The 20,504-nt window shown below is 50.7% G+C and overlaps 1 protein-coding gene across 1 annotated transcript in view; it reads right to left on the reverse strand.

The window, feature by feature from the left end:
* Myo16 (myosin XVI) overlaps positions 1-20,504 on the reverse strand; it is a 416,963-nt gene that overhangs the window by 185,263 nt on the left and 211,196 nt on the right. Inside the window, exons 17-20 of the mRNA XM_023715200.1 lie at positions 17,935-18,046; positions 13,320-13,437; positions 12,547-12,618; positions 10,709-10,850 (exon numbers count right to left, since the gene is read on the reverse strand). Coding sequence (XP_023570968.1) covers positions 10,709-10,850; positions 12,547-12,618; positions 13,320-13,437; positions 17,935-18,046 — 444 coding nt within the window. The remainder of the gene's footprint in view (positions 1-10,708; positions 10,851-12,546; positions 12,619-13,319; positions 13,438-17,934; positions 18,047-20,504) is intronic.

Below are 20,504 nucleotides of genomic sequence, written 5' to 3' on the forward strand. Positions count from 1 at the left end.
GGGATTGAACTCAGGCCCTTGCGCTTGCCAGGGAAGCGCTTATTCCACTGAGCCATCTCCTGGCCCAAGAGTTTTTTGGTTTTTTTTTGCTCTGAATGCCCTGAGGCGTGGTTTGGCTGGCTGAAGTGTTGTGGGGATCGAACTACAGCAACCTGAGGCTGACAGCTTTGTGGAAGCAGCCACTTAAAGAACTGAGCTATGGCCAGGCCCCCTCTGAAATTTTAATAACAGAAATTTAGAAGATAGAGAGGAAGAGAGACAGAAACGGACAGATCTCACTCAGGATTCTCCCGTGGTGTCTACTTGTCCTGTAGCTAGATGCTTTCAATCTGGTTATCAAAATGGCAGTAACTTAAGCCCACAGTTTCCCGACCTTGTTCTCTCCTCTGCTCTCCCTTCCCCTACTGTTTAGATCCCATTTTTCAGTTTATTGCCGCTGACTTGGCAAGTGCAGGGGGCTGCAGCCTCCCGTGCACTCTGGGTCCTGTGGCGGGAGGTGCATGGGCAGGTGGTCACTTGCACACGAACATCAATGGCAGTGTACCCCTCCGCAGTGTCCTCCGGGCCCTTGGAGACAACACCCTGGGTCCCAACGAAGAGCATGGAGTTGCTGGAGGCCTGAATGTCCCACCGCACGTGGAGAGGCGGGCTCCATGCATGGGGCTTGGCCGGTGGTGTGAGTGAGCAGGACACACAGAGGGAAGGAGCTGGGGCCTCCCGGAAGGCATGGCTGGAGATCGGGGAGGCTGCCGGCCACAGCCTCAGGGAGTGGGTGCCCAGCTGTGCCGCTCCGGCTGGTCACACGTCACCCCGAGGCCGCTCACTCAGCAGCCACCCCGGCCTCCTGTCCTGCCCTGCCCCGACACGGCTTCCTGCCCAGACGCCTTTCTTCCCGAGCCTTGCTTCTCGGGCCTGCGGATAAAAGCCCCGCAGGCCTCAGGCCGGGGCTGTGCTCACGGGACAGTCACGCGAGGGCTCGCAGGCCGCGGCAGCCGCTCTGGGCCCTCTTGGAGCCGGGACCGACCCTGACTCCGAATAGTCCTCTGTGATTTCTTTCCCTGAATATACTCCCCTGCCATTTACTTCAGATTGGGGACCACTGGCCCTAGTGGCCTTTCCATGAGGGAGTGATGGCAGGGTCTCTCCTACAGCAAGGAGACCCGCTCAGGGGGTATCCCTCAGGACCAGGGTGCTCATGCCTGTGGGGACTGTCATGGTGCTGTGAAGGACATGGACCCCCAAGGATCCCCATGGCTGCCACCTCTGGAACAGCTTAGTTGTCAGGCTTTGAAAAACGTTCAGGAGGGCGGGCCATCAAGTTCAGGCCTCCTATCCTGAGCCACATCCCAGGCCTAGTCCTCCAAATTTTAACTGAGCTGGCCAGCTGCGGCTGGCGCCTTTCCTCAAAGAAGATAAACCAACTGTACCTGCAGAAGAGCAGCTTCAAGCCCATTTGGAAATTGCACATTGCACCTGACATCAGAAATAATTTTGTGATGAGGTCACTGGAGAACAATCAGCTGCACACGCATGCGCACACTTGAGCCTAGGCGTACACACAACCTGTACGCCACACCAGCCACGGCCGCCTCCGAACTCTCAGTCTCAGACACACTATGCGCTGTAAATACTGTGATTACACTTTGAGTTTTTAAGAACCAGAGTCTGAAGCTCAATGGTGTAGCGCAAGTCACTGCCACACTCAGTAAGGAAGACAGGGCTTCACAGCAAAAAGGAGAAACCTTTGCTGCAGGAGTCAAGAAGAATGCCTGGCATGGGAAATAAAAGCCAAACAAAAGCAAATAAATAAAGCAGAAAAAAATTAAAACAAAAATCCTTATAAAAGACATTTGAAAAATCGTCATCTGATGCCCAGCAAAGTCTCTGAAGTTTCCCAGTGGTGACTCAGAGCGTTCTGTCATGGACGTCTTTGACCCTCCTCAGCCCCTGGGAGGGTTATAAAGTAAGTTCCCAGCCAACTGCCCCTCATGGGTGAGATCTCTGAGGAAGAAATCTAATCTAATCTACTAAAAATGATCTTAGAAAAAGATCTACTTTCTAACATGCTTAGTGCTATTTTAATGTTTAAGTAATGTGTTCTTCCTCTCTTAGGAAGTATATCATTGTTTGCTGCTAACATCATAAATTTTATCTAAAATTTTAAAAAAAGAATTACTTAAAATTCAGTCACACTTAAAGACATTAAAAATGACTACAGCTTAAAAATGCTCAGCAGGACCAGGATACTGTCAACTACACTGAGGATGGTAACTCAGAATTTACAAATTTTTTTGGCAAACAAACTAAGACGTTATTGGAGCATTAGATAGATGCACTTGGGGAGGTGTGAAGAGTCTCAACTACTATACTTCTACGGTTTATATGAAAAACTATTTGTGAGGGTGTTGTGATTATGGCATTTATTGGATTACTAATTTGGATTTGGACTTAGAAAAGCTTCAGAGACCTTATTACATTTCATAAATACATTAAGTGTTATTTGATTGTATTAAGGGAGACAAGTGGATTTTACAGAAAATTTGCCTAAAGGGACTTTACAGAAAATTTGACTATTTTTAATATGAAAAGAAAAAGATGTTCTCTTATATTTAGCATCATTAGAAATCCAACAAATATGTTCATATGTACCACTAAGTATTCCAACAATGCAGTTGTTTTAGTAGAAAAAAAAAAAAAAACAAACAAACAGGTTTTAGAACTACGAAATGAAAATGTATGCCACTTTAACTCCATCCGTAGTCCAGCAAACTCGCCCTCCTCTCAAACAGCAAGGTGAAGCTTGGCCTTCCAGTACAGTCCAAGATGTTCACACCGAATGACTCTTCCAGAGTACGGATGGGGCTTCTTTTTAAAACCAGCCTGAAGAACTCTTTAAGGCTATAATTATTTTGTTCTCTCAATGAAACGCTGGATCCTTCAAGTTAAAACAGCAAATCTCAGGGAAGGGTGCATCTTTCCGAAGACTGTGAAATTACTTGCTACGTTAGTGGGGAGCCTTCCCTTCTGCTTAGATTCTACCATTTGAATGCTGTCAATGCCGGGCCCCTGTGTGCCTACCACGGACACTGAGGGGGCCCTTCACATCCCTTGGGACAAATGCTGTGCCCTTCAATCAGGACACGTCAACCTAATGGGCTAGGGAACACCTAGAAGACCAGCAAAGCACTCTGGGGAGTACCTGAGTAGGTCGGGGAGGCACAATACTCTGGCCTGTCTCTAGCCCCTCACTCCTTCCTCTCTAGAGCTGTCCCCCTGTTCTGCTTCCCAGCCACGATGAACTAAGCATCTCTGCCTGCTCATGCCCTTCTGCCATGTTTTCACCTTGCTGTAGCTGACCAAGGAGATGCAACAGGGATGGCAGAAGGACATCTGAACCCTCTGAAACAGCCAAATAAAACTCTCGGAGTCTTAAGGTGGAGGTGTCAGAAACTGAGTCCTGGTGCTATGAAAGCTGGTCAGTGCAGGTGAGCTCTTCTCGCTTCAGAGGGAGTCACTGGTCATGAGACTGTGGGGAACCACGCGACACTTAACGTTGCTGCCTTTTACAAGTCAGGTCGCTGTGGACCATGGGGTCCATTTGGGAGATGTGCTCATGCAATGTAGACCTCTAGGGACTTCTGCACTTACTTAAAATTTCTTTTTATAATCCTTCTCATTGCTATAACATCTAACATTTCCATCTATTATTTAAGCCCTTATACCAGGTAGCAGAGAGGAAGCTTGTTAGTGTGAGAAGTTTCACCAGTGACATTTTCCTTCAGCAGTATCCCCCGCCCACAGTCCCACTCTGTTTGGAGCAAGGGGCTGACACTGGATGGTTACTGGGACAGTGACCTGGGGCTCCTGTGGAAAGGCACCCTCACCCTGATGCCTCCGGGCCTCATCCCCTGTTCCCGGAGGCCTCCACCCCTTTCTCTGCAGGACATGTGCTCCTGTTCCCCATGCCACCAGCAGGATTCCGGGCTGGAAGTTCTCTGTGCCAGCACCAGTGTCCTCCCTGCTTCGTTTTCCCTCCAGGATCCCTTGCTGACAAAGACCAAGCACTGTTTCTAAGCCACTTCTCATCTCTGCAATAATCGAAGACTACCACCTGAGCTCCATACCCCACCTGGCACACTGTGAGCATGTCCTTCCTGTGTCCCAGGGAAGGAAGTATGGGAAAAGAGGCACAAACCTGTGGACCTTGCTTAGCACAAAGCAAGGCCAAGCAAACAGTGGAGAAACCTGCCTATGGACCCCACATCTTATATGAATCATGACATTGTTGTTTCTAAAGAACTATGCTTGTTACTCCCTAAGATCACAGAGGGACATCTGGAAGGAAGAGACCGAGCTGGCCCTGGGGAATCTGATGTCTGGGCTAGCTGCACACTTGACAACCCTCCCCCTCCAGAAATAAGCTCACGTGCCTAAAAAGTTTTACCAGTCAGAGCCGAGATGTCATTATTACAATCACTGCCTGCTGTATAGATACAGGGATGACAACTTTCCGGGTGCCACCTAATTAGACTTTAAAGCCACCTGCACAGTAAACAAGTGCTTGCAACCCGGGATTAGGACAGGCCTGGGTGAAGGACAGATTAATGGGGCTAAACATGATTAACCCTACCTTTAAATGTCCACGCTTATGTCACCTGGAGTATCTTAAGAAAACAAGAGAAGAACCGTTAAGAAACTGACGGCTCAGGGAGAACCGAAGCAAAATCTCCACATGGTAAGAATCTCCACTCAGTTTATTTTCTGTATTGTAACAGTATACCACGTCATGCTGGATTTCAGATCATGTGGGCAGGAATGAATGAAGGAAGGAACAAAGGAATGAATGCATGAATCAGTGAAGCTAGTATCTGCGGTACTTCTCTACTGGGTTACAGAGGCATGTTTTAAACTTCACTCATTCCTAATTTTAACCTAGTCATTATTAAGCTGTTTCTTACAATAAAAGAGAAATGTTCTACATGTTACATTTCTCAGATATACCATAATGAATACACGGCACATACGAAAGTATATAAGCATTTATGTCTCTAGGTTGTTTCACTCAGAACTTCCTGGGCAAAGCAGCTGACCTTCGCACAGGCCTGGAGTCTCAACTCATGCAGAGAAGGCTCTCAGAGTCTCTAGGACCCTGTGCCTGTCCAAGATTCTGTTTGCTTGTGAAACTCTGATGCAGGATTCAGTTTAGGAAATACAACTTGACGTTCAACTTTGGAAGCGCTGTCTTGGTGACACAAGTATCACATTAGCAGCCGGGTGCAATCTGAGGAGTCGCTAGAAATGATGCCTGCTTTTTTAAAAGCCTAAGGCCTTACTCATTGCTGTGACTTGTTCCCAATCACACAGATGACGGCTCTCAGAGATTCCGGGCAGTCAAGAGCCTCCTCGGTTTGGTGCTTCTCCCAGTGAACTACGGGATGTCTGCTGCTGCTCAAGGTACTGCCCACCCCAACCCATCACCCCCTTTCTACTCGAGACGTCCTGGCCCAGGGAGGCCCCAGGGAAGGTGCAGGCCTGGTCCCATGCATCTATGAGCCTGAGTCGAAGGTACCTGGTTGAGTCCCAGGACAAGGGGATACAACAGGGACGGCAGAAGGACATCTGACACCCAGAACTACAGGAGGGGGCCCGGGCTGTGCAGGCCCTCACACAAGCCAAGGTTGGAGTGGCCCTCACTGTCTGCTTCCCAGGAAAGGCTCAAACAACCACAAGCCAGTAAGCCATGCGCCTCAGCCACCCACCTAGACTGCACTGTGGGAGCTGGAGGAGGGCTGCGGCCTCAGATAACTGTCCTCACATCATGGGGATCTGAGGACTTACAGAATCCAGGCTTACTAAAAATTAAGCAAAAGTCCCAGGTTCCATTCCTGGGGGGCAGGGGGCAGATGACCACCCAGGGGTGGAGCCAGAGGGGGCAGTGCAGGACACGCATTCCACGGTGCACAGAGTGCACCTGCGGGGAGGCCTACCAAATGGTGGTGCAGCTGTGCCTTTCAAGGGCTCTGAGCACAGCCGCCTACAACCTCCCAGCATGGACAGAGGACAGTCGGGCTCCCTGCAAGCACCACAGTGCTGCCGCGGTGCTGCTTTTCAGGTCGCAGGTAGTTTCAATGCATCTCCTCAGTCACTTCTTCAAGTGTTTGCAAATTTATTATGTAAAAGAATAATGAATACTTAAAGAATGAGCCTTTGCTTTTTTTCTTTCTCTTTGAAGTACCAGGAATTGAGCGCAGAACTTCCTGCAGGTTGGACCAGTGCTCTACCACTGCACTACATCCCCTCCTCTCTTCTGACCTTATCAGGATCTGGCTCAGCTGTCCTGGCTGGCCCCAACTTGAGATCACCATGTCTTTGCCCCGAGCAGCTAGGATTACAGGTTCGCACCGCTGCGTGTCCATTCTTACCTTAAACTAGCCAACCAGTGTCAACAGAGGAAAACAGCTTCTACGGTCATGAGGCAAAATGTTCCATGAAAGAGCAGAGGCATTAAGAAAGAGCTACACAGGGGGCTGGCGAGATAGCTCAGCACACCAAGTGGCTCCTTAGGCAAGTGCAGGGACCGTGGTTCGATCTCTGCACCACATGCTGTGCCAATCCTGCCCCCAGAACGTGCTGCGCTGGCCAGAGTTCAGGCATAGTGACACATGGCTGTAATCCCAGTGCTGGGGAGGCTAAAGCAGGAGGCTCACTATGAGCAGTAAGACCCTGTAATGGGTAAATACATAAAAATAAAAAAAGAGAGCTACACAGAATCCTATACCTCTCACAAGGCTGATTCTTAGGATGACACTCTTATTTATTTATTTAAGGTAGGGTCTCACTGTATTGTTCAGGCTAAATTTGAACTCACAATACAGTCCCGGCTGGTCTTGAACTAGCAGCAGAGGCTTCAATCCATAGTCAGTTGGCTCCAAGGCAGGGTGGCATGGCAGAGGAAGCATGGCAAAGGGAAACAGCTCGTGGTGGCAGAAGACAGCAAAAGCAGGGAGAGTGGGAGAGACCAGGCTCTTCCTGTCTCTTACAAGGTGTCCAGCCTACTGGGAATGGGCAGTGCCCGTGCAGGCAGTGGGCTGACTCTGCAGCCACCCACCCTCAGTCCCAGCTCTGCACTCCAAATCAAGCACACACTCTAGATTCAGCCACCTTGGAAGAAAAATCCCTACAGCCACATGAGGCTTTGGGGACCATCTAGACATAAACCATAGCATTGTGCCTCTGGTGCCCCAAATACCCACACCCCTTTATGCTGTGCAGGGTATCTGTGGGGTTGAAATAAGGACCTGTGTATTCCTATATGGTCCCCAGATGTCAGCAGGCAATCAGAAGTGTTGCGGCTGAACAGAGCCGGAAACGTTGGACCCCACTCAACAAGCGTACCTGCTTCTCTCTAGAAATTACCTGATGTTATGTGAAATTCGGTTTAACCGCTCAGTGCTAAGGAGGCAGTGCACATGGGCCTCAAGCGCTGGGCAAACCAAGGATCTCCCATGGCTCTCGGGCCAGTGGGATCACATCCACACCTTCAAACCCATGAGGAAAGCAAGCCAGGGCTCAGGGCCCGCCTTCCACTGCCACTCCTGTCCGCAATTGCAGGAGCGCCCCACCAGATGCTGGGACGTGCCCCGCACCACTGGACTCTCTGACCTGTAGCAGTCCTGCCCCCATACCCAGGAGGAAACCCAGCAGGAGAGCTGGGCGGCCTTCCTGGGTGGCTCCGGGCAGTGCAGTGGCCGCTGGTCCTCAGGAGGACTCTGGAGGTGGTGCCCACTTCAGGGAGCTGGTAGGCCAGTCACTCATGATGGAAGAAGCAACGTGGTCTCAGCAGTGACCCTGAGCCCCTGAGACACTGTCCCTCCCTTCCACTCAGGCTGGAGGAGATGCCTGGTCCTCAGTGAGTGCCATGGCAGGGCACTGGGCACGCAGCAGAGCCCACACTGGGACAGTGCGCTGTGACTGCAACCTCCCATTGAAGTTACAGGGGGCACTTTGTCTTTTACCTCGGAGGCCAGGAAAGGGTAGTTTTGAAAAAGCAATATTTCTTTTTGGTTTTTTGATTTTGTTTTTAATTTTTATGTATTTGGTACAGGGTCTCACTATGTGGATCACACTTGAAGTGACTCTCCTGCTATCAGCCTCTTCAGCACTGGGATTACAGGCATGTGCCACCACGCCCTCAGAGCACCTGGGGGCGGGGCTGGTGCAGCAGGCATGGCATGCACTACTGGGGATCGAATCCTGGTGCCCGCGCTTGCCTAAGCAGGTGCTTAGTCTGCTGAGCTATCTCGCCAGCCCTGCAACAGGTCCAATAGTGGCCAACTGGGCACTGGAAAGTGGGTCTCTCAGCCGGTCATGGCACGCTGCCAGAATCCTGGCACTCCAGGAGGCTGAAGCAGAAGGATCATGAGACCACACCCTGCTTGGCCAATTCAATGACTCAGCAAGACCTTGTTGAAAACACGCAAACCACAGATGGGAAAGCCGAGTGTGCCGCTGACGGGCAGCGCACACTGAGTTCCAAAGCCACATCTGGACGGCACAGCTTGTCCTCATTAACCTGTTATCAAACTTTGGCCATGCTGCCACCCAGGGATCTCGGGAGGAAGAAACCTGCTAGGGACCTAGAGGGAGCCAGCAGAGTAGTCTTGAGTGTGCTGTCACCAGTACTGTGCCCACATCTGGAACCCAGAAGATGAGCCCCGGGGCTGGCAGTGCTGTCGCCAGCCTGAATTCCACTTGTCCTCCTTTCATACCCAGTAGAGTAAATCTAACTTATTTTCTGTTGCAAAATTTACAAATGCAAAACAACATGGAAAATGTCTATCTCATACATTTCAATGTCTTTTCCAACTTTACCTATAAAGGGTATAATTTTTTAATTTATATTTTTATGACATGATCAAAAAATTTTTAAAAATGGGGGACTAGTAAACAACAAAAAGCTATTCTAAGGTTAGGTTTTGGAGACCTTTATGTGATTTACAAAAAAGATTGGTAATTCTGTAAAACCTCAAGTTTTCCATGAACTTCAATGAGTTAGAAATACTGTTGTATATATTGCATTATTTAGGAATTTAAATTGAAGTTGGATGACCCATGAAAGAAACAGAGAAGGAAAACTAAAATTATGACTCATATGGCGACACTATCTCTTAGCAATCAAACTGTAAACTATTTTAATTCACTTCTAATTTCCCACTAGTCTCTGCCTTCATTCAGTCACTTAGCAAGAAAGCATGAAAGCTAAGTCATGTGTTTACAGAATATCCGAGCACTGGATACCAACGCAAGGGGCAGGGGCTTCCTTTCTGTTTATGCTGCCTTCTCTGCATGCGTGGTCAGAAACCCAGACCACATGTGCATCTTTCCAGTCAGACACATTTAGGTTCCATAAGAATTAAATGTCAGGGGCTGGTGAGATGGCTCAATGGTCTAAAGTACCTACTTAGAACAAGCTTGGCAAAGCACAGGGACCGCGGTTCAAACCCCCAGCACCACATGCCAGCCCGCCCTGCCCCCTGGTGGGCTGAGCTGGCCACACACACACACACACACACACAAAATAAAGAAAGAAAGAAAGAAAGAAAGAAAGAAAGAAAGAAAGAAAGAATTAAACGTCAAATGACATTGTCTGAAAGTTTCTAGGTACATCTCAATTTGTATATTAACTGTGTATTAATTTCTCAGTGTCAGCTTCAGCAAGGGTGCTAGTCATTTTAGACCAGGTTAATTGAATAAATTTCACATTAGCATCTTCTATGAATAATCATAATATGTAAAAATGCAAATGAACTGAAAACAGGAGAATATAAACAGTGAAATCCTGAGTCCTGAGCTCACCAATATGAAGGTTTTTCTGCTGGAATCTGGATTATGCAGCACTGCCCTCTGGTTACCAGGTGTGTGCTGGCCACACTGATCCGTGGGTGCAGGGGTTGTACACGAGTAGGTTTTCAGGGTTTTGGTAGTGCTTTGTCTATCCCTGACACATCTGTGGCTAAGGACCTCCCCACTAGTGCATGCTAGCTTTCATGTTTTCCAAGAAATATCTAAAGATAGCATTTTTCAGGAATTTGGTAAAGAAGTCTACAAAGAAGATAAAGCAATTCTCAGAAGGCTTCAACTGAGCAAGCGCACTGGGCAAGACTGGGTGCATTTCTGCCTCCATCCCGGGCTCAAGGTTACATTAGTGACGAGAATAACAGCCGAGTTTGCCATTGACGAGATGCCAGGAAATGTCTAATTTTCAGATGATCAAACAGCCTTGAACTTCTTCTGCTCAGTGACGATGAGGGCATGAGCTGCCTGACTGCCACAGAGACCCTGCACCAAGTCACCCGCAACGCAAGTGAGGAGGCCAGAGGAAAGATCGCGCATGCCATCAGGTTGGCTCTGAGAGAGGCGCAGACCAGGGCCTCCCACGGTTCACAGACCTGTCCCGCCTCCGGGAGCACTGAAGGCCATCTGGACCTCATTCCTAGATAGTTCCCTTGCACATCTATGCACGAGCCTTGCTGTGACCCCTTCCTCTCTGTGGGTGGGGAGGGAGCGAGAGGGGGCTCACACCTTCCAGCGAAATTACTTTGTTAGAAAGAGTGTTCGAATAATGCCGGACTTTAGGCCCACACTGTGGCAAGAAGCAGCCCTAAGAGTGGAGCCCCTGAGGGTCTGGGGCCACAGCACCTGCCCCTACCTGGTGTTCTCTTCTCGGCTGTGCAGGCAACAGTTCGCAGCATTCACCAGAAAGCCAAAGAGGCGGCTATACAGGGACTTGGCCAACAGGTCGCGGTGAACCTCAGCAATACGCGCAGTGTGGTGCCGTGTTATCCAGTCTCCTAAAGCAGGACAGTGAGAAAGAGGCTTAGCACCAGCAATTGGGAAGTGGCACAGCCTGGGCATCCTTCCTGTCCCCCCATCTATGGCTATGGAAGGATGTGGCAAATGGTCCTGTGATTCTAATACTCAACCAGGTCTCTGTGGGTTATCAAGTAAAATGTCCCTAAATGAGAGTGACATGCACTGTGATCTTCCTGCCACAGGCCCCAAGCACAGATCTGGACTCTCAGGAGGCCGTGTCATTTCCCCCGGGAAGCAGCCCTTCCCAGGACACCCCCAGCCGAGTTTTCTGATGGCTGCTCAGGGGTTTGAACACTGAATCCATCCAAGGCATCTGGGATCTGAGTATCTGGAGAAGGGGCTGTAGTCTTAATTCTGCTCTAAAGAACCCCAAGTGTGGGGCTGGAGCTAGGGAACAAGACTGGGCTCTCCCTCCAGAGAAACTGCTCTGTCATTCTCACAAGAGAGAGAACAGATGGGAGAGGAGACTCAGGAAGGACAGTGGCTGCTGAGGGGCACCGCAGCTGGCAGCAAGTGCAGGGGCCAACTGGATGGCCACCAGCATGGTGGCAGCCCAGGTACAGGATGCAATAGATGATAATAGGTGACCACACCTACAGATGCAACAGATGGTGACAGTGGCTCATTCTTCTCCAACAGTGTACAAAGGAAAAATGGGACGAGGTCTCAGGAGTAACTTGGGGAGCACTAAGTGCAAATGGGAAACTCAGCAGGTCCACAAGTGTGCACATGCAGCTCCGGGAGCAGGGGTAGGCCAGACAGCATCAGCCAGGCAGCCCAACACCTGCAGCGCAGTGCGCAGGGGAAGCCAGCAAGACACGCGGCGGCTTAGAGAAAAGAGAGCACTTTGGAGGATGGTGGGACAGAAGGGTCACAGGTTCAAGCCAGGCACTTTAGTGAGGCCTTCTCTTCAAACTTAAAAATGATAAAATAAAAGGCCTGGGGATGTAGCTTAGTGCAAAGGCTTTGGTTCCATTCCAGGTACAGAAGAAGGAAGAGGAAGAAGGGGGAGGTTTGGAAGGGAGGGGAAGAGAGCATCACTACCCCAAGTCCCACACTGACAGTGACACAGAAGCTTGCAAGGAGCAAGTCCTGGAACAGCTGAGGGCGTGGAGGAAGCCAGACCCTGCACCCAGACAGCTGGGGCTCGCGCAGCTTCCACTCCCGCCCGGTCGGTGGTGGACTGGGCTCAAAGTGGTCTGACCTCTTGAGTCCCAGCTTTCTCATTGTTAAAATGGCTACATTATGCCCACCTCACAACGACTTGTAAGAGATCACAAGTAGCACAGTCAGGGTGCTGGATGCAGTGCCCACTCATCCCGAATCTCAACAAAGGAAGCTGCTGTTCCGAGCGCTGAGAGGGAGGGCGGCTCTTGGCACTGCCCAGGACAGCGCAGCCCCACGCCATGGGGAGCACACTGTATGGGAGCCCAGCCTCCAAGAGACAGCATTGCTAGAAAGGGTGACCCATTCATCGAGTGTGCCTTCAGAATCCTAAGGCATTTACGGTTTAGAGCCAAATCAGGGGACAAGAGTTCTAGATGCTTCTCTAAATTGGCCCTCAATTGACAGAACTAGTTCCCTGGGCAGGGACAGACAAAGGTGTGCTTAACCCTCATATGTGAGCAGGACCAAAATTCATAACATGGCAAGTATCATCTGCAGAAAGCTTACCTTTAACATACTGAATATCGGTTGTTAGGGCAGAAGCCAGTTCGTCTGCTGACACCTGCAACATCCCAGCCACTGAAACCAAAGCAGCACGAGAGACACAGTCAGCAACCCTGCTGGATACAAAGAGCGTCGTGCCCTGCAGTTTCCTGCACTTCATGTGTGCTGAGGAGAGCGCATGTGCGCTGTGAAGAGAGCAACATGGCTGCAGGCCTCAGACTGGAGCGAAAGGTCATCCTCGCGGGGCGCCCTCCCGACTCCCGGATGGCACCCGGGCTTCATTTCCAGATTCCTTACTAAGTCACTTTGGTGAGAGCACAGAGGCCACATGACGGCAAGCGGCAGTTCTGAGGTCTTCTGAAAAAACTGCACGTAATTAGCAAGTCGCCTTTTGAAAGAGAGGGAGCTTTCCAGGGAGATCTTTGAAGGGAAGCCATTATACTACGCGTGTTAGACATGCTGAGCCAACAGCACACCTCTCAGATACTCTGAGTAGGGAGGGGGCGGAGAACACCAGAATGTGACCAGAGGAGCCCGAGTGGGAACGAGAAGTAAGCAAGGGAAGGTGGCGGCAGGGCGAGAGCGCAACAGCTCATCCTGCTGATCCTCCACAGCCTGGCTTGGAGAAGGAATCGGAGCCCGCAGGTTCTGGCCTCCTGGAATTCTCCAGAGGACTGCTTCCCTGACAGCTTTGGTGGACTGTGTCTCCCTCTACTGGCCATCTGCAAAGTGCACACCACGGAGCCCGGCCAGGCCAGGTGGCCAGGAGCTCTGACCTTGCTCCAGGAGCTGGAGGTCGGACACGAAGGCGACGTCAGCGTCAGTGAGCGCAGTGAACTGGATGTCCCCGAGGTGCAGGATCGCGGTTAGAATCACCATCAGGTTCTCCACCTCCTGCACCATTGACAAACAGAGAAGACAGGGCTGCTCAGGAGGAGGGCAGCTAGGCACGTCCTCACCCCTGGAAGTCTGTTACAGGGACCCGCCACTGGGATCGAGGCTGCTCAGACCCCAAGTGCTGGGTAAAACAGCTATGACCGTCTGGCCCCAAGTAGAAATCCCATAATCAATGAGTAGCTCTTTTCCATCAGCGTTTCTTTTCCTCAAATGTAAGGGAGGAGGAAAATACCTTCTGATATAAGTTAGGGTCTTCTTACTTGTTTTTCGAGGCAGAGTCTTACTATGTCATTCAAGCTGGCCTTGAACTCATTATGTAGCCCAGGCTGCCCTTGAACTCACAGTCCTCCTCAGCCTCTGAAGAGTCAGGATCTCAGCAGGTGTGCCCACTACACCTAGCATTTCAAGTCTTCTGAATGTTAATTGTGATTACAGGTAGAAGCCTGCCTGGGTGGAGCTCATCTTGAGGGCCTCCCTGTGTGGTGCTGAGCCTATTTCTGCCCTGCGCCTCCATCATGGCCCCTCCCGAGTTATCACCTCAGGTAAGCTGAGGAGGCAACTGCACCATATTCTACTTCTGGCTCAAGATGCCAGAAAACACAGCAAAGTTCAGGAGCCCTCTGGGTACACGGAGAGGAGGAGGCTCCAGGGAGTGGGCCCCAGAGCTGGGTTCTGCACAGCAGGGATGGAGGCTGCAGCTTGTTTTGGGACAGGTGTTTTACAGCGAGAATGAAAAACCAAGAAAAAGTGGACCATGAAAGGCAACTCAGGTTGACTCAGAGCACAAGCAACAGGACATTCATGGCTCACAGCTCTAATCTGCAACTTGGGCAGAAGCTCCAGCCACGCCCACAGGCTCACCCTCTAAGAACACCAATCCACTCACGCCCAAAACAACAGAGCCCTTGGGGCTTCTGTCATCTTCTCCAATCTCCATTTTGTCAGTGGTGTGTGAGTGTGTGTGAGTGTGTGTGTGTAGCACTAGGAATTGAACCCGGAGCCTTTGCACTGAGCTATATTTGCAGCCTCCTCTTTATTTAATTTATATGGAGACTGGCTCTTGCTAATTTGCTAAATTTCCTGGGCTGGTCTTGAATTTGTGATCCTCCTGCCTCAGCCTCCTAGACTGCAGGGATTAGAGGCTTTCGCCCCTTGCTTTTGTCACCTTTTGAAAGACAGCATTGTTGTAGATGGACTAAGGGGCTTACAGGTAGAGCGCTGCAGGATCCTGACATTATGTGAAATTGTCTACAAAATTCCTAAATCATTAATCAGTGTTTCACATTTAGTTCACTTTTGCTTTATATAGAGTAGCAGTTTCTCAGCCTTTTAAGCTCACTAACACCTTTTTATTTCTCAGTAATTCCTAAAGTTCTTCATTAAGTATTTAGTATCTGCCGGACAGATGGAAAAACAGAATTTGTACTGTGCTCAGGGGTCATGCGGTTTAGTAACGGAGGAGGTACGTGTCATGGTGTGATGGATGCCATGACAGGGAGCTCGCAGCCCTCCGTGGACAGCAAGGCTGGGAGCTATCACGCGCGCCTGTCCCTGCCATTTCTCCAGCCCCAAGACGAAGCCTTGGCTGAGGGCACAGGGCACAGCTCTAGATGACCAACTACCGAGGCCCACAGCTGGCTTCTGGGTGGGCTCTGGTCCCAGGGTCTCCCCAGCAAGGAGCTCCTTCCCATGAGGGGCATCTCCAATGGGTGAGTGTCACTGCTCAAGTCACTTCACAGGCACAGAGTGAAGCCGCCTCTCACAGCTATCACTGTCCTCTACCAAAGCACAGAGAGAGAAACAGGTCATAACTAGTATACCACGGGAACTCTGCTAGCTCCTCAGCCAGCTCTCTTAGTTCTCTCCCTCAGAGAACTGTTAGTTCCCTTTGTATTTTGCTTTCTCTGACTTGAATATCAATCCTGGATTTTCAAAGCCCTGTTTCCAAGCAACTGGGTTTTGGTAGAATAGCTCCCTGCCCCTGTCTGTGCCCGCTTTTTGGGAGAAGCTAGAAGCTTTAGGTGGGTGTCACAGTTTCTATCCAGGGGTCTCCAGAGCCTCACACACTCATGGGCTGGGCTGTGGGAGGTGACTGCATCACAGGTGTGCTGTACTCGTGGGGGGTGGGCTCTGGAGTGCGTTTAGAGCCAAATGTGACATTGGGAGGTGGGACTGGAGGAGGAGGTGGCTGCGGGGGCGTGGCCAGGAAAGCTCTCTCTCCCTCCGCCTCCTTGGTCTCTCTGCTTCCTTCCTGCCTGCCTGCTGTGTGCTGTTTCGCCTCTGCAGCGCCCCGCTGCCCTTCAGCTCTGCCATGGAGCCAGCCGACAAGACAACTGAACCTCTATGGACTGTGAGCCAAAACAAACCTCTCCTCTTTAGAATTATGGGTGTTGGGTAATGTGTCTCAGTAAATCAGAAGTAGCTGAGATGCTGGGAAGTAATAAAATCAGAAGAACCTGGCAGTAGCAAGTGCAAAGATGAAACTGCACGTGAGCAGAGTTCGTCAAAGCACAGAGAGAGAAACAGGCTCATTAGAGCGGAAAGGACAAGATGCTGTCTGGCCACAGCATCTAGAATTCCAGTCTCTAATAGAAATAAAATAAAAATCCCACTCAAAGTCAGGCATGGTGGCACTTCCAGTAACCCTCACACTCCAGAGGCTGAGGCAGGAAGATCACTTCCAATTCAAGGCTGGCCTGGGCTGCACAGTGAGCTTGATGCCAGCCTGAACTACATAGAGAAACCCTGTCTCAGAAAGCAAACACCTGGACTCTGAACACGAGCACGGACCAGACCAAGGGTCCCAAGTGATTTCTGGTAGGGCCCATTCTCCTGGAGTGACCCTCTCCTGGAGCACGTCCGAGTCACTCTCAGTCATTTCTCCATTTGCCACTCCTGGCACAAGGGAAAACCCCAGGCCCACTCTGGTCACAGGCAGAACATCACACTTGTGATCAAGTCTGGGCTTGTGTTTTCGTGGCTTCTCAGCGTTCCTCTGCTATATCAAATTAATTGCCCCCAAGGACTCCGCCATAACCCAAAGCTCAGCACGTGGAAGTGGGGAGTGTGGCGACAGCTGGAAGGAGAGCCGTGGGTCTCACTGAGGCTGGACCACTTTATGTTTATGACTAACTAGACTGTGCTGTTCACATCAGCAATACACACAGTCATTTAGGTTTTAACTAGTTAAAAGAAAAATATTAAAATTTCACTTTTTTTCTCTCAAGAGCCACCCGCCAAGTGCCCAGGAGTGGTGCAGGGTGGACAGCATTGTTGTCCAGCCCAGGTCAAGAACTTCTCCGTTATCAGAGATGACCCCACAGACAGCTGCCAGAAAGGCTTTGCTGTGGTGCTGTTTGGCTTCATAAGATTTTCAGGTATTATTTAAGAATAAAAACACTTTCTAGTAAGTAAACATTTTAATAAAGTGATTATTTTCATTTTCAAAGCGATTTTGAGCAGTCAACAGTTTCTTGGGGTTTTCTAGTGTCAGTTCAAAAAGTATGATCAAAACTACGACTAAGACTTAAGTTAAAATAGTCATTGTGGTAAAAGGCACACCACTGTGAGCCCTCCAAAGCCTCCCCTCACTGCAGCACACTCGGCATCCTTGACACTTTCTGATGTGGCTCTGGAGTCCTTGTTCCTGAGTGGCTTCAGGTGTGCTGTTGGGGCTGCTACAGTGTCCAGAATAGATTCAATGCCTTCACGTTTTGTGGTTGTCTTGACTTGCGGGGGGGGACCTGGAAGTCACACAGGGCCACACGTGGTGAGTGAGGGGGTGAGGAGGTAGCATCAAGTCTTGGAGCCACCTTTCTGTCCATGGCCTGGGCAGCAGCATTCACTGTGCTTTTGATCACACTATGTAAAGACATTCATGAAAGAGCTTCAGGGCCTCTGCTGAGTGGCAAGAGTGATGAGATGAGTGTGTTCAAGGAAAATATTTTAGGGGGATAGCGTCAGTGTGTCTTTTACTGAGATAATTTTGTTTTGTTTTTTTGAGTCAGGCTCTCACTATGTAGTACAGGCTGGCTTTGAGCTCACTATATAGCCCAAGCTGGTCTTAACTCACAGGGTTCCTACTGCCTCAGCTTCCTGAATGCTGGGATTATAGGTGTACAACCCCATGCTTGGCTGAGATAATTTTTAAAAATATAAACATTCACTGTATGCTTTGCCCACTTCTTGAAGTTACTGGACCTATTCTGGACATGCACCTGCACTTCTCTGGGGACAGGCCTCCAGGCCACCATGATGGAGGCCACACCACTCCAACCTGTGCTGCAGGTTTACCCTGCGTCCTGCCACCTCCGCCTTCTCATGCTCCTGGGCCTCCATGTCCTCCGACCCTCCCAGAATGTGCACTGTGGGAGGAGAGTCCCCAAGCCCGCAGCCACCTCTGCACGCAGCAGGGTGCAGGAAGCACTATCAAGTGAGTGACTAGTAGACCCTGGTGCAGGCTGGATTTCCTAGCGAAACACCGAGATGACTCACCAGGCTGCTGAAGCCAATTACAGCCAGAGCTTGTCTCAGAGCCACAAATCTGTCCCTGTTCAGCACGTGCTCTGCAGTGGCTGTGTCTCCTCTCGTGATCTGGTTCAAGTACCTGTGAAGATAAACACACCATGTTATGGCTCCGCGTGGAGTGTCACTTCAGCCTCACTTGCCTCCCCCAAATGAGGTCACCTGGACACCATGTGCCCACTACTGACAAAGCTCTGGACCTGACAGCACATGACATTTCTGCAAGGGACAAGCACAGCTCTTGTCGTCCCAGAACATATTACGTTGTGTGACATGGCTCTCACTCCAGCTGCAACTTCCTGGAGCGGAGCAGGATGCAAGTTCCTCCTCTTCTGCAGGTAGGCGCTCGGGAGAGACTGTCTGAGGCACTGTGATTGACAGCCGCGTTTGAGAGGCTGAATTCCCGCCAGCTGGCTGCCTCTTCTCACCGGGGCCTTTTAATTATGAGGAAGCTGATTAATTCACAGATTTATTCCCTTCATTCGGCAAACATGGAGGAATCATTTATCCAAACAGACCATAGGAAGCAGCTGAGGCCAGGAAGACGAAGGGGGCGGGTCCTTTCTGGAACCCAACAATGGCAAGATAATGTTCCCAGGGACAGAGAGGGGAGAGCACAGGACCCTGAGATGGTACTGAAACAGAACAACAGAAAGCAATGAAACAAATCAGACCCACACTTACATAGTGCATGAGAAACTCAACGTATAAATGATAGAGCAAAATAAAAGGCAGATACCAGCAACCGGGGGATGGATCTTTTGCAAAGGAGAAGGAGACCCAAAGAGGGAGGGAAGGGGAGGGGGAGGGGAGGAAAGAACTACTACGAGGAAGGTGCCCACCAGGTACGGCAAGCTTCCCTGATACAAACGAAGACGTAGAATGACAAAAGGTAACAATAACAAAGTATTAGGGAAAGGCTGGCCCCCAGAAGTAGCTGAGGAATGAACTCCGGAGGGAGGAGGGCTTCCGTCCCAGTGCGGACGTGAGTGGGAGGTCACCAGCAAGCACCTGTAGGCACGGCACCTGAAGAACCAGGGGACACAGGAGGGCCCCGCAGGGAGGGCCCCGCGATGGATGGTGCCAGCCAGCTAGCATCTGGTGCATGAGGAAAAGTGCCTGGGCTGCAGCTTCGGGGCCCCTCACAGGGTCCTGGGCAGGTTCTGGGCAGCTCTGAAGGCCAGAAATGGACAAGAGGCCCCATGGAGTTCAGGGAAGGGCTCCTGGTGCCCCAGAGAAGGGCCTCTGGGAAAGAGGAGGTCACGGAGGGCCTTGGGGACAAGGGAGAGAAGGAAGACTGAGGAGCGAGAAAGAGCGAAGAGAGGGGCGCAGAGGGCAGGCGGGTGCTCTTGTAATGAGGGGAGGGGTCGAAGGGGTCGCAGGAGGAGGGGACGGTGGGAGAGATGGCCTCACGTGAGAGGGCCTTGTGTTGCTCCACAGCCCCGCCGATGTAAGCTACCGCTCGGAGGGCACAGGACAGCCAAGGAAGGACAGAACAAATGCTGGGGACTCAGGAAAGCTACGAGAGTCTGCAAGCCTAGAGAATGCTAGGGTAAAACCTAGTGTACAGCAGCTCACCCTGGGAGGATCCAAGGCCATCAGGGATGCAGGACACATTGGATTCAGACAAAGCAGAGTGAGGAAAAAAAGTCAGATCAAGACCACTGAAGCCAGAGGACCACGTGTTGCAGACAGACTGGGAGAGATTCTGGGTACTCGGGGTGCTGCCTGAGGACCAGCAGGTACAGAGAAGCAGAGTCCGAGGGCCTCTGCCCCCGGGGTGGGGCAGAAATGGGTGCTTCGTGCCCAGGGTCACTGTGCCAGGCAACAGAGACTCTGCCGAGGAGGATGGGCTGCCGAGGAGGATGGGCGGGAGGCTTGGTGTTGGTTCAGGAGGGACCACCAGGGAAGCTGAGCTCCGAAGTCTTTGGTGCCAGCCACTGCTGCGCTTCAGGATCTGCAGGGTGAATGCAGGACTCTGAGCAGCTGAGACTGGGAAGGGTAGGGAAGGGGGTGACCAGCGCAGTCAGTAGCGACCCAGTGCCAGCCCTGGGCCTCAGGGTAGGAGGAGGAGTCACACCGTGCTATCCCTTAGTGGGGCAACAGGGCCATCAGCTGCATGGGGCTCTACTTTTGAGTCAGCAAAGAGAAGATTCTTGGCCTTAAATGTATGGCTGAGTTGGTGACTGAAAGGAAAATCATGAACACAGTCACACTGAAAGCCCAGCCCCACAACTGCTTTTCTCCTGGTATTTCTTACTAATTTCTATGCATCCTTTCTCTTGAAATGTTAATTGGTTATTTAAGAATGGTAGTTTTCTTTTTCCTTGAGATGAATTCTAGGGGAAAAAATGTATTCTGTATTTGTAAAGTGACAAGGTGCTTAAAAGTCCTAATGGATGTGAAAAGTATCACTTGGTGATATGCGTATTCAGCAGGTACTTAATGTGCAGATTTGTTGGAGAACCAGAGAGGAAAGAAAGGAAGTAGGTGGGGAGGGAGGCAGGGAGGGAGGCAGGGAGGGAGACAGGGAGGGAGGG

Source organism: Octodon degus, unplaced genomic scaffold, assembly GCF_000260255.1.
Source record: "Octodon degus isolate 3935 unplaced genomic scaffold, OctDeg1.0 scaffold00039, whole genome shotgun sequence".
In the NCBI taxonomy this organism is placed as follows: domain Eukaryota; kingdom Metazoa; phylum Chordata; class Mammalia; order Rodentia; family Octodontidae; genus Octodon; species Octodon degus.